At 37.4% G+C, this 12,071-nt stretch overlaps 1 protein-coding gene across 1 annotated transcript in view; it reads right to left on the bottom strand.

The window, feature by feature from the left end:
* The window catches only part of AIM1 (absent in melanoma 1), a 184,317-nt gene that overhangs the window by 4,409 nt on the left and 167,837 nt on the right, over positions 1 to 12,071 (bottom strand). Inside the window, exons 14-21 of the mRNA XM_008590505.1 lie at positions 10,114 to 10,240; positions 9,895 to 9,927; positions 8,882 to 8,994; positions 7,107 to 7,236; positions 4,176 to 4,315; positions 2,918 to 3,041; positions 2,333 to 2,491; positions 572 to 734 (exon numbers count right to left, since the gene is read on the bottom strand). Of these exons, the coding sequence (XP_008588727.1) occupies positions 572 to 734; positions 2,333 to 2,491; positions 2,918 to 3,041; positions 4,176 to 4,315; positions 7,107 to 7,236; positions 8,882 to 8,994; positions 9,895 to 9,927; positions 10,114 to 10,240 (989 nt within the window). The remainder of the gene's footprint in view (positions 1 to 571; positions 735 to 2,332; positions 2,492 to 2,917; positions 3,042 to 4,175; positions 4,316 to 7,106; positions 7,237 to 8,881; positions 8,995 to 9,894; positions 9,928 to 10,113; positions 10,241 to 12,071) is intronic.

Genomic DNA, 12,071 nt, shown 5'->3' with positions numbered 1-12,071 from the left:
TTTTTACTGACCGGTAATGGGATCGCAACCCTCGGTGTCGCGCCCGTACCGGGGACTGGCAACGGGATCGCAACCCTCGGTGTTGCGCCCACACCGCGCTCAGCCAGTGAGTGGGAACCAGTCTCCACATAGAATCCAAACCCTCCGCGGAAGCGCCGCCGCGCTCCCAAGCAGCGCACTCTCCAGTGCGCCACCGGGCCTGCCCTAGGTTGTGATTTTTAGTCTAACACTGTTATAATAAAACAAATGGTTTGAAGTCAGCTGATGTCCAGATTCCAGCTCACCACTTACAGGAGTGAAATTGTGGCCAAACTGATTAACCCCTCTCAGCCTCAGTTTTTTGGCTGTAAAATTAGGAGAGGAGAAGGAGGTAGGGATGACACAGATCTCTTAGGGATGCTGTGAAGATCACGAAATAATGTATGTAAAGTGTTTTTAGCACAGTGGCTGGCACATAGTAGGGGCTATCTTACTATTATTAATAATACACTCATTTTCAAAAGTTAATAATAGATTTTTTCTTTAAAGAAAGACACATTACAATAAAGAAAATAAAGGAAATGGTCCTTACCTTTGATATCTAAAACTAAATTTGGCTTCAACTTGCTATAGATCCTGCCATCCGACTTCATGCTCCAGAACTGACTGTCCACATTCTGGTCAAGAGCCAGGCCTAGTTTAGAGCCAGATGTTACTAGGCTTCCCACAATTGTCAGGCAGCAGTCTTCTGCTATCTGCTTAGTAAAAAAAGACAAGGTATCTTATAGATGGGTACATATTTAAGTCTCATAGCAATTATTTCCCTGGTTAAGTTGACTTTTTAAATTATCTTAGTTCCTATCTTCATTTACCCCTCATGAAGCATTTCAGCTTTTACCAGAGTAACTAGAATCACACAACAAATATTTGTCCTTTATTTCAGATGACCCGAGTGATGGGAAGTTCTCAATTCTTATCCATAAGAGATTTCTGCCCTTTGCAAGACTTTCAGTAAGGAAAACCTCAGAACATTAAAACTGCCCATCATGATATTTTTCCCTGTCAAGTGACTGTGATCTGAGGCTGGGACTATAACTAAATCTACCCCGACATGTCCACTTCTGCTTGGCCTGACTGTCCAGTATATGACTGCACCTCTAATTTTGTAGCACTGGAGTGGCTAAAGGGCATGTTATCATTTTAAAACTTGAAATTGTGTTTATTAGCTTCTCTTGTCTTTCCTTTACCAGAAATGTCTAAAATTTTCTAAACAGACAAACTCACTAGAGGGCGTTTTAATGTAAAGATTTTCTAAGCTCTTCCCTGAAGTGAATCTACCCTTAATTTATAAACGAGGTCCGGTAATCACATGTTCATGTGCCATTAACACATACTGCTATAACAAATTAAAAGCGCACTATTCTATATTGAGACAAAAGCATTGTGATAATCTATGAAAATATACTTTTTCTCACTGACTTACCGAATTCAAAGTTGTTAAATAACATCATTGAAATCTTAGAAATCATTGCTGAAAGGCACCATTTTCTTGAATTGTTTTAAGATAATTTAGAGGCAGAAGCTGACTTCCTTCCATGCTTCTGTATTACAGCTACTTCTGTTTCTCATGCTATTTCTTCTATGCATGTCTCAGCAGTACTTATGTTTACGGAAAGCATGATTCTCCCTCAAGCACAACAGACCTCGTGAACAAGTTGTGCTCCTTTTCACAAAGCTGTCTGCCCTCTGCTGACTCATGGAGCACTGAGTGTTTTTTTAAAAAGGATCAAACAGCAAAGCCAATAAAATCAAGGAGTAGAAAAGAAACCTACAATAGAAGTGTGAGCTTCTCTCATAAAACCTTGCTACATTCAGCTTTTAAATGTCTGTTATGGCAGGAGTGATGCGAGAGGGAGGTGGGCCATTTTCCACTCTGCAACGTGGGACAATTAGGAAATGGACTGTGTTGTACACACGAGGCATCTCTTCCCCTGCATTCTATTCTGTGGAGTTCTCCAAATGTGAACAAACCAAGAGTGATTTCTGCTGATAGTGCTGGGGCTTAACAGTTTGTTTCTATAACAAGTAGATTATACAAATGGGGAAACACTTCTTTTTTTATTATAAGTACTCTATCTTGGACCGGAGATAGAACCTCCCATTTTAAGTTCCTAGACTGGTTCTATCAGAGATAGGAAACATTTTAATGAAAAAAACTTCAAATTTATTTTTGAAAATGCCCCAGGAAGTATGAAACAGCATCTACTTGAAGAAAGCTCAAAAGCATATTAAAGGATGAGTAGCATTCTAGCAAAGGTATTACAGACCCCCTTCTAAAATCCTAAAAACTCACCCTGCATTTGATGCATCCTTCCTGATAAATCCAGATCTGATCATCAGCACCAACATCCTCCATGACCTGTATTCTAAGAAGTTTCAAATCCTCTAAGTTCCCATTGGTTGACATGAATAACCCTGTTGCTTTGTTTCGAAGTCTGAAATAAATTCGCTTCTAGAAGACAAAAACCCCAGCAACAGTTATGTACAATTTACACTGTTAGAAGCACTGAACAAGCATAAATATCAGGAAGATCCAAAGTGAGGTAAGGATTAGGGATAATGACTACACCCAAGAATCTCGGACATTTTAGGATTTTCTCAACGAGAAGAGTTTGACAAAATTTCAAAGTGCCTGGGGCAGGGAGTCCGCCTGTGAACAACCCAGGGTTTGGGACACACCGTGTTTGATGCTGGGCTTGATAGCATTTCTGAAGCAGCCACACTTTTTAGCACCAGAAACAGCCCAAATTCTGGGGGACTTGGGAGCAGGGGCAAGGCCAATTTCAAACCTTAAATTGAAACTAAAAAGTTGAATTGCACTTACGAAAAAGAAATTTCAGAGAAGAGTCTACTCACAGCATGAATAAGAAAAAAATACCTGAACAAAAGGTCGTAGAGAACCTATTTGGTGACAGCCACTGAATTCATACCAATTAGATACTTCTGCTGGTGACAGTAGGAACTGCCGACCTCTGTAATTGCCATATTCATAAGTAACCCATCTGAAAACAAAAAAAGTAGTAGCCACAGTAAGTGGCAATTTCCATTTGACAACGGACCCTAATTACATTTATTTGTAGGATGATTTCAATTTCTAGACTGAACTTTATATTTTAAATATACATTGGGAAAAAAATGAAATTGTCTTATTTTCTAGAACACTTAAAGCAGCCATTTCTTGCCAAATAGCAAATTTTTGGTACATCAGTATTTATGCCAAAAATTAATAAATGTTTGTTTAAAACAAGAGTAATCTTCCTCAAATCCAGAAAACTGGTCAAGATATTCAAGTAGGTCCCTTCTAGCCAGAGGTGCTGGTCTGCCCACCTGAGGAATTATGGGTTCCAGCACAGACTGGCACATAAGTAACCCAGCAACCCTCCTCTCCTGCTGATATATTACATCAAGGAAGAATGTTCTCTACTTTTAATCCTGGAACTCTAAAATGTTATCATTTTAGCCATCTTATAAAAAAAATATTCATTAAAACCCGTTGGAAAAAAATCACCCATATTTCTACCACCGTAATATTCCATAATTATTTTTTAAATGGCCATAGTCCCCCGCAACATGTGATGCATACAGGTAGACCATACATATTGTTTCTGTAAAAAAAAATCACATTGATGGTACTTATTCATTTTTATCTTAATTTCAAAATTATTCAAAGTTGAAAAAAAAAATCTTCCTAAGTTGCCTGTTAATCATTTGCACAGCATATGCTGGTGATTCCTCGCTCAAGGAAAATCATGACATACAGCTCCAAAATCAAAGGATTTGGTTTTTCAAAGGGATAAGAAAAATCAGCTCATTCTTTCTTACTTGTTGGAAAAGAGTGCTCAGTAAATGTACTGAGCATTTGTGTGCAAAGCATTTCCCTAGGGACTCTGAGAAGTGATACAAAGTTCTTACCTTAAATAAACTAGAAATCTGGACAAGGATACAAAAGATGCTTAACACATGTCTTTTTCCAATGGGAAAAGTATACTATGAAGGTGCATAATGATTAACCCTTACAGAAAATAAGGGGTTATATGTGAATTAGTTTAAGGTAATGCAGGAGAGAGAGATTTGATTAAATTTAATCTTTAAAAATAATCTGTTTTATTAAATCAACAAGTAGGTAACTCACTCACATGCCACCAATAACCTGAACAGAGCGTATTTGTGTGTTGAATCCCAGGGATCGGAGATTAACTGTTTCTGTGTTAAGCTCAATTTTTTTTCCTTTGAAGTCTTCTCTTTCAAAAAGAATAATTGTTGGTTCAGAAAATTCCTGTTTAAGAGCAAATGTTCTGTTATTCATTTTTTGTGGGGTTTTTTTTTTTTTTTTTGGTGGCTGGCTAGTATGGGGATCCAAACCCTTGACCTTTGTGTTATCAACACCATACCCTCTAACCAACTGAAGCCAGCCAGCCCTTCATCTTTAATAACTTGAACTTATGTAAAAATCATCTTGTTACGAGGACATAGCACAAGATCTTCCAGATTTGGCCTATTTGTAAACTCCCTTTCCCAGAAGTCAGGAAGTTTATATATTCCAAAGCTAAAAAGAGGAAGGATAGAGGGGCAGGAAGTTTTTCCATTGCATAAAAAGGTAGGTAAATATAGTGTTGTAAAGGAGAAAATATCCTAGGCAGAGAAATGGGTATATGCCTGGAGTACCAACACTTGTGATGGAATTTATTTTCGACTTAGCCACTTTCATTGGGACAAGGAGGGACTGGAAAGCCATGGACATAAATGACGAGGATCATAGGGCTGTGGCAGTCTGCTGTCTAGTGGCCTAGTGGTACAACAGCATTGCCTCATCAAGGAACCTTCCCCTTATATGTACAAATGTCTTTTTCTTCCTGTTTTAATTGTCAATAAGACAACAAATCTGTGTACTCATGCTCCCAAACTTTCCTGTAGGAATCATTGTCGGAAGAGGAGGAAGAAAAAAACAGGATGGAAGCCCTATGTTCAAACTCAATCACTTTAAAGGGGACAACAGCACTTTTAAAAAGTTCACTGATTTTCAGCAAAATGAAAAGCTGGCAGCTTATGTTTGTTTTTTCATGTTACAGACCTTATGACCCTACATGAAGTTCTCTAATAATAATACTCTTAAGATCATAAATGATACATCAAAAAAAGCATGTGGGGTTCATAATTTCCCTACCTGCTTAAAGCTTTGTGGCAAGGGTGTGGTGCCTCACTGCTTCATTTTTGTGGATTTGCCCTGACATGTAGAAAAGATTTTGTCCATCAATGAACAGAGCAGATTAGTGTGTAGAGATGTTTTGGTCTAGGAATTAGTTATATAAAACATCCATGGAGGAATCAACACAAAATTGTAGTAGCATTTACTACTTTACAATTTCACTGCAATTTTCTTTGAAATAGCATGCCAGAAATGTTCTAAACACTCAAGTTTAGTGTCAAAAATCAAGTAATTGTTATGTATTAAGTCAGAATTAAAGATGTACAGTCTTAATATTGGTAAATGTTCATTTCCTCATAAATAAACCATAAAAGGACATTGTAAGTATCAAAATGATGTGAGCGTATATATGCCAAGCTCTGGTTGAGGAAGGGCATTTGAAAGCTTCAAATATATACATAGGTAGCTTTTAGAATACTAGCCAGGTAAACTCTCAAAGAGTCTTATTTCATTACTTGTAAGCTAATGAATCTTACCACATCATTCCATGTTTCACTGCTACTATTTTCATGTCTCAGTAGCATTTTAGTTATTTAAACATGCAGGCAGGGATGAGATAAACCCAACTAACATATGTTCTTCCTACCTTTAAAACCAAAATCACCAACTACATATGTTTAAAGCTTTTTAAGAAAGATCTGCCACCAAAACCTAATAAAAATTTCCAAAACTACAGACACACCCAGACTTTAATAGCTGAACGTTATCTTGAAGTTTTGTTCTATTGACTGTTGCTTTGACTACATCAAACTGAGAGACGTCTTTCCAAAAGGGGGCACTGTAATCTGGATTAGCACATAGGTAGGTGATAAACTGGGAGAAGTTATTTGATTGCAAAACTCTAAAACAACAGATTAACAATAGATTAAAAACCCATGAGGAATTTCTGCAAATCATTAACAACAACAAAAGATACAGAAATCTGAATTAAAAAGGATATAAATAGGTAATTCACTGAACAGAAAACCCAAATGATAAATAAGTATATGAGAGACCAACTTCACTAATAGTGGAATACAAATTAACCCAACAGTGAGATAATACTTTCTTACTCATTTATCAAATTGACAAAAATTAGAAAGAGGGAATACTCAACTCAGTAATAGCAATACTGTGGGAAGCAGGAACCTGTAGCCACTGCCAGTGGAAGTAAGTCTAAGGTGGTGGGATTTGGTAGTACCAAGTGAAACTGCCTGTTCCTACATACGAAATCCAGCAATTCCACTCTGTAATATATAGCCCCAAGAGACTCCCACCTGGGTCCATAGGGACATGCATATGAGGATTAAATAAGTAAAATAGGGAGGCAGAATACCTGTATCATTTAGAATCAAACTAGGTGTACATACGGCCAAATGGACAGCTCTCAAAAATTGTTAATGCAAGCATTGAGTTATGCTCATAACACAATAAGAACTATAGCATAATGTTTACATGAGTCAAAAGCCAACATACAGATTTTTAAAAAACATACATTTTACAACAATATCCAAGCTGTATGCCAAACTCATTAAAATGGGTACCTATAAAGGGGAAAGGAACGGCAACTGGTATCAGGTATGAAGTAGAAAAAACAAGGCAGGAGGGAACCTTGAACTAACGCCTGATGACTGTAGGCCATGAATGACTAACTCAATGCCCTACACCTGAAGTCCAAGAAAACAGCAAATAAAAACAATTTAAATGTTAAAGATCTAAAAAGAGATCAAAAAGTTACAGGACTGGGAAGCTCTACTGCAACTGTTTTTCTGCCTCTGACTTTAAGCGCTGAGTAAGTTCTACCTCCTTGTTTCCTTGCCCTGACCGTCAGCTGTGTAAATCATATATTCCTATAACACTATATTCACACTGACATACTTACAACATCTATAAAACGAAGAGACTTGAAAGTTGTTCCAGGCAGGCATCCCATTGCGGACAGACAAGGATAGTGGCCTTCCTCCAACACGTACTGATTACCAGAGAAATTTTCTCCATCATATGCAACCCAGCTGCAGTAGGAAAAAACCACACACGCACACACACACAGTATGCAATTTGAGTATTCCTATTTAAGAAGTATGATTTTTAGAGGCAACCTGCTATAAGATAAACACATGCTATGGTTGACACTGTTCTTTCTTCAAAAATATCTGGATATATTTACTGCATTTCATCTTGTGACAAATTAAAACATTCATAAGTCAGTTAAGTTTGGGAAATAAACTTATTTGGGAAATAAACTTCTTTCTCCATGAATCTTCCCATGTTTTCACTTCACCGTCCAGCCTTCCTGGCTCCTCTCATGGGCGCCACCATTCTCCCAGCAAATAGCTTCAAGCCTTCTGAATAATCCTTCAACCTTCATAGCTGGCCAGTCACTTTGTTTGCTAAGGTCTTTTGATTTCCTCCCAAAATTTCACTTAGACTCCTCTTTGTGCTCATTTCCAATACCTCTGCACTGGGCCAGAAGTCAAAATACCACAGTGACTCAGACAAGTCACTTAGCTTCTCTGGGCCTCAACATTATTGATAAAATGGTGATTTACCATGCTTGCCTATTAGAAGTTTGTGATTTGTTGTTGCTTTTTTTTAATCCAACAAATGCTTACTGAGGGCTGTGTATCTGGTACTTTTCCATTGCTGGGCATACAGCAGAGAACAAAACAAAGTCCCTGCTGTCTTGAAGTTTGTACTCCAGGGACATGAGACAGACAATAAATGAGCAACAAAAAAATGTACATGTCTGGCAGTAATAAATGAGGCAGGGTAGAGGATAAGGGAGAAACTAGGATAGGAGTGGAGGTATGTGCTAAGAAACTGCAAAGCTTTACTGTCTGTCCATGTATGTGAAAGCAAAGCCAATGCTCTTTCACTATGCAATGCTAATATGATAGTGCTATTTAGACCCTAAAGAACTGCACAATTAAAGGCACCATAACTATCATCATTATTAGACTTAATTCTTCATCATCTCTTGCACAGATTGCTCTAAGGGTCTTCTGACTTAGTTTCCCTGACCTTGGGCTCTCCCCTCTCTAAAGAAGCTTTTGTAAAACTCTTGTTGTCAGCATACCACTTTGTGCCCATTGCCTCCCCCTGTGTCTGGTGTTTGCTACAGCATCCATCTGAACTCATATGCTCAGGGGGAGTCTTCACACCCTGTTTCTGCCTACCCTCCCAGTCCAAGCTGGCTTCCCTTCTCCCCAGTACAAAGCCCTCACAGCCAGGGAGGGTGGAGTGCCCCCCGATCAGCATGCACACCAACTGCACTCCAGCCGTGCACTCTTCTTCACCTTCCTATCATGCAGAGTGCCTATCCTACTCCTATCTACCTATAAAAAAAAATCTACCTTGGGAGCTACCGTAGAGATTTAGAACCTTACACTCCCTTTACAGATGATGGAGCAGGCATTGAGCATATAGAACCTGGTCTGAATTCCACTGCACAGTGAGGTGATTGTCACCTTCTCCAGCCTACACAGACGTCCACGTCCTCTGACATCTAGCACTCAGATGCTGCACTGCAGACTCTTGAACTGAGATGGTGGTTTCATATAGTGCCCAGCATCTAACAGGTGTCACTACATACTTGCTGATATGTGAATTCTATTTTACCCCAGGGATTCGGCTCTGCCAGCCCACTGTTTTGCTTACCTGCCCCCTAAAACTCTGCAAGACTTGGTAGAAAATGAATCATCAATTTGACTAGTTGTTTCTTCAAAACTTTGACTGTGACCTTGAAACTGTGGTTCTGAAAACAAGTGAATCTTTGAAAAAGTAAACAGAAACACATAAAATTATTTTCCTAAACACGATAACTCATTCAGCCTTTGAAATGATGACCCAAACATGACCTGTTCGCTCTCATAACAGTAAACTGGCATGAATTTTATAAATCCTTTCATTTTCTACTACATTAATGATCAATTAGAAACACATTGGCTGCACCATTCATGACTATTTAATTTAATTCAAAAACATCAAAGGAAAATCCAACAACAGAGTTAACTTTCTGTAAAACACCCTGTTGTTAACAAGCTGTCAGGCATTTTAAAGCTTTATTGTTGCCCAAAGTAGTTGTTCATCAGTTCTAACATTAGCACTAAGTTGTACTTTGGAAACATGTAGTATAGTTTTCCTCCCTTTCAGTGGAAGATACCTGATATTAGAATCTTGTATATGTCAATAAAAGATGCTACCATGGTGTTTGTGCCTCTATAATTATGGATGTATGAACACTTCCATTAAAGGTAAAATAACGAATGTAACACTGCAGTTGATGTAGAGTTAGCATTCAAAAGGCTTGAGTGAGACCATATAAAATACCTGTCTGATGCAGACACAGCAAATATTACAATTCATTTTACTATTACAATAACTATATGCTGTTGTTTGAAATATTAATCCTAGTGTATTAAACTGTGATTCAATGTAATAAATAACATTCAGCTTTACATGATAAGAGCACTTTATAAGAAATACTTAGACATGGGTCAGTGCTATCAATTAAGCATTAAACTTAAATCTTCTTTTAAAAATACAATTATGCTTTTAGGCATAAAAATGGGTAAAACTAACAAAATGTTCCAAATGTCTGACATTTTATATAAATTCAGCTTTTCAATGGAAAGCCCCTAATTATAAAAAATAGAACTTTTTAAAGTTACCTGATATCGTCTTCTTGGGCCAGTAAAAGAATCCTAAAAATTTTTTAAGTGAAAAGAAAAAGAAATAAATAGAGCAGACATGTTGAAAAAGTTTTTTCTTCCAGATTATTAGCAATTACTCAGAATATTTTCTGTAGCAATATTACATGAACCAGAAGCACATATTAAGGAAATCCAGAATTCAGTTAAATATTCTCATATAGAAATATAACTTCTTACCAAACATATGGGTTGAACAGAAGAGATCTTACAATTTTTGCCTCCCCAGTCCTCAAAACTGGTATAAAGGCCTTTATCCAGTATATACTGTTCTCCTGTGAAGTCGGGATTTTCATAGGCTACCCACCTAAAAAAAAAAAAACATTGATTTGTTATAGTTCATATTTTACATATAAAACTATCACACACATTTGGGTAAATATGTATCATACAGAAACTTTCATTTATTTTACTAATTTGTAATCTTAATTTTTCTGATTTTCCTTTAATCTTTAGGAACAGATGGATTTGTCTACATGGCAAATCAAAATGGTAAGTACAAGAGTATCTTTACATGAACTTTTTGGTGTTCTTGCTTATCAAATCCTATTCCCTGAGAAAGCTCTAATGGGTGTACTTCTCTGTATTTTATCCTAATTCTAAGAAACAAATTGGACTTTTAAGAAGTACCTGGTTTTTTTAAATAAACAAGCAAGAATTCTTTTTCTTAGCAACATTAAAATCTTTTTTCAGAAAGATCTTAACAAGACGCTATGCGTCTGTTACACAACAAACCACACTGAAAAAAAAGTTAACAGAAGAAATGCTTAAAAAAAAAAGTAGCTAAGTAACCAAAATTTTCTTTCAAACAGTATTTCCAACATGATACAACTATGTAATACGCAAAATTGAACAAACTCACAGAAATACTAAAAACAAATATCTTTTGGAATGTTTTCATTTGTCTTTGAAGTGATCTACACTCAGAGAGGAAAATCAACAAAACCAACTTACTGATGCTATTCCTTATCCAAAGATAAAATCTTTGAAGGGGAAAAAGTCTTTCAATTCTTTCTGTTATCTTCAAGTGATACTCAGTGTCTACTCCTCAATTAATTCATTGCTCTAATGATCCTCTCACAGATTAAAGGACTAAGATCCATATAATATCCATATACATATAGCACTCAGAATTTTCTAAAATGCTTTCACATCTATCTTCACATTTATTGTTCTAGGGAGGTTTTCCCATTTTACAGATGGGAAAACCTAAAGGCACAGGAAAGTTAATTCATCTATTCATTCAATAAACGTTGACTGCCCATTTGCCATGTCCCAGGAGCTAGACTGGCACTAGGAATACAAAGATGAAATAGACAAAATCCCTGCCCTCAAAAGTTCACAGATGGGTAAGAAGTATCACATGGAATTATTCGTTGGTGTTTGTTCTGAAAGGAAAGTGACTTGTCCAAGGTGACACAATCAGTTAGTGGCAAGAACATCATTGAACCTATATCCCCTGAGGCTCGCTAGGCTCTCTTCACGTTGTGACCCAAACTGCCATGCGCCCTATAAAGTTTCCTTTCTTTTACTCTTCTACTAAATCATACCTAAAAGAGGCCACACTTCATAATTTGAACAGATTACAATTTTACCATCTAAAGGGCTGATTTAAACAAATATTCAAATATAGTCATTACTAGGAAATGAACAGCCATCAAGGAGAAAAAGGACACTGCATAAATCTCAAGGGATAACCAGCTGTGAGAGCTAACATCTGTACAGTCACTCCTGGCCATATGAATGGAGAAGCTGCTATAAGCACCAGTCACAGTCTCTTTCAGAAAATATTGCACCCCACCCTGCCCCATTTCAGAATTTTCATTAGCAATTTAAAAAACGTATTCTTTATCAGCTGTGGTCATGACATTAATTTTCAGATAACCTTGAAGACGTCACTTAACCTGTGTGAAAGTTTGTATTTTCATTTATACGTAAGGGCGTTGGCCAAGTCGAGGCTCTAGAGCACGTGGGTACCTGTGCACGATGCACATGCTGCCTCTGCCCACACGGGCTTCGGCTTCTCACACCTTACGCAGGGAAGCAACAGCACAGCGGGAGCACAATGCTGTGGGGAAGAGCGTCTGCATATCAAGGAAATCTACAAAAACCAGGACTTAAAAAAACCCCAACAATTA

The sequence above is a fragment of the Galeopterus variegatus genome, unplaced genomic scaffold (assembly GCF_000696425.1).
Source record: "Galeopterus variegatus unplaced genomic scaffold, G_variegatus-3.0.2 Scaffold141, whole genome shotgun sequence".
In the NCBI taxonomy this organism is placed as follows: domain Eukaryota; kingdom Metazoa; phylum Chordata; class Mammalia; order Dermoptera; family Cynocephalidae; genus Galeopterus; species Galeopterus variegatus.
This window is presented reverse-complemented; position numbering and strand designations above follow the sequence as displayed.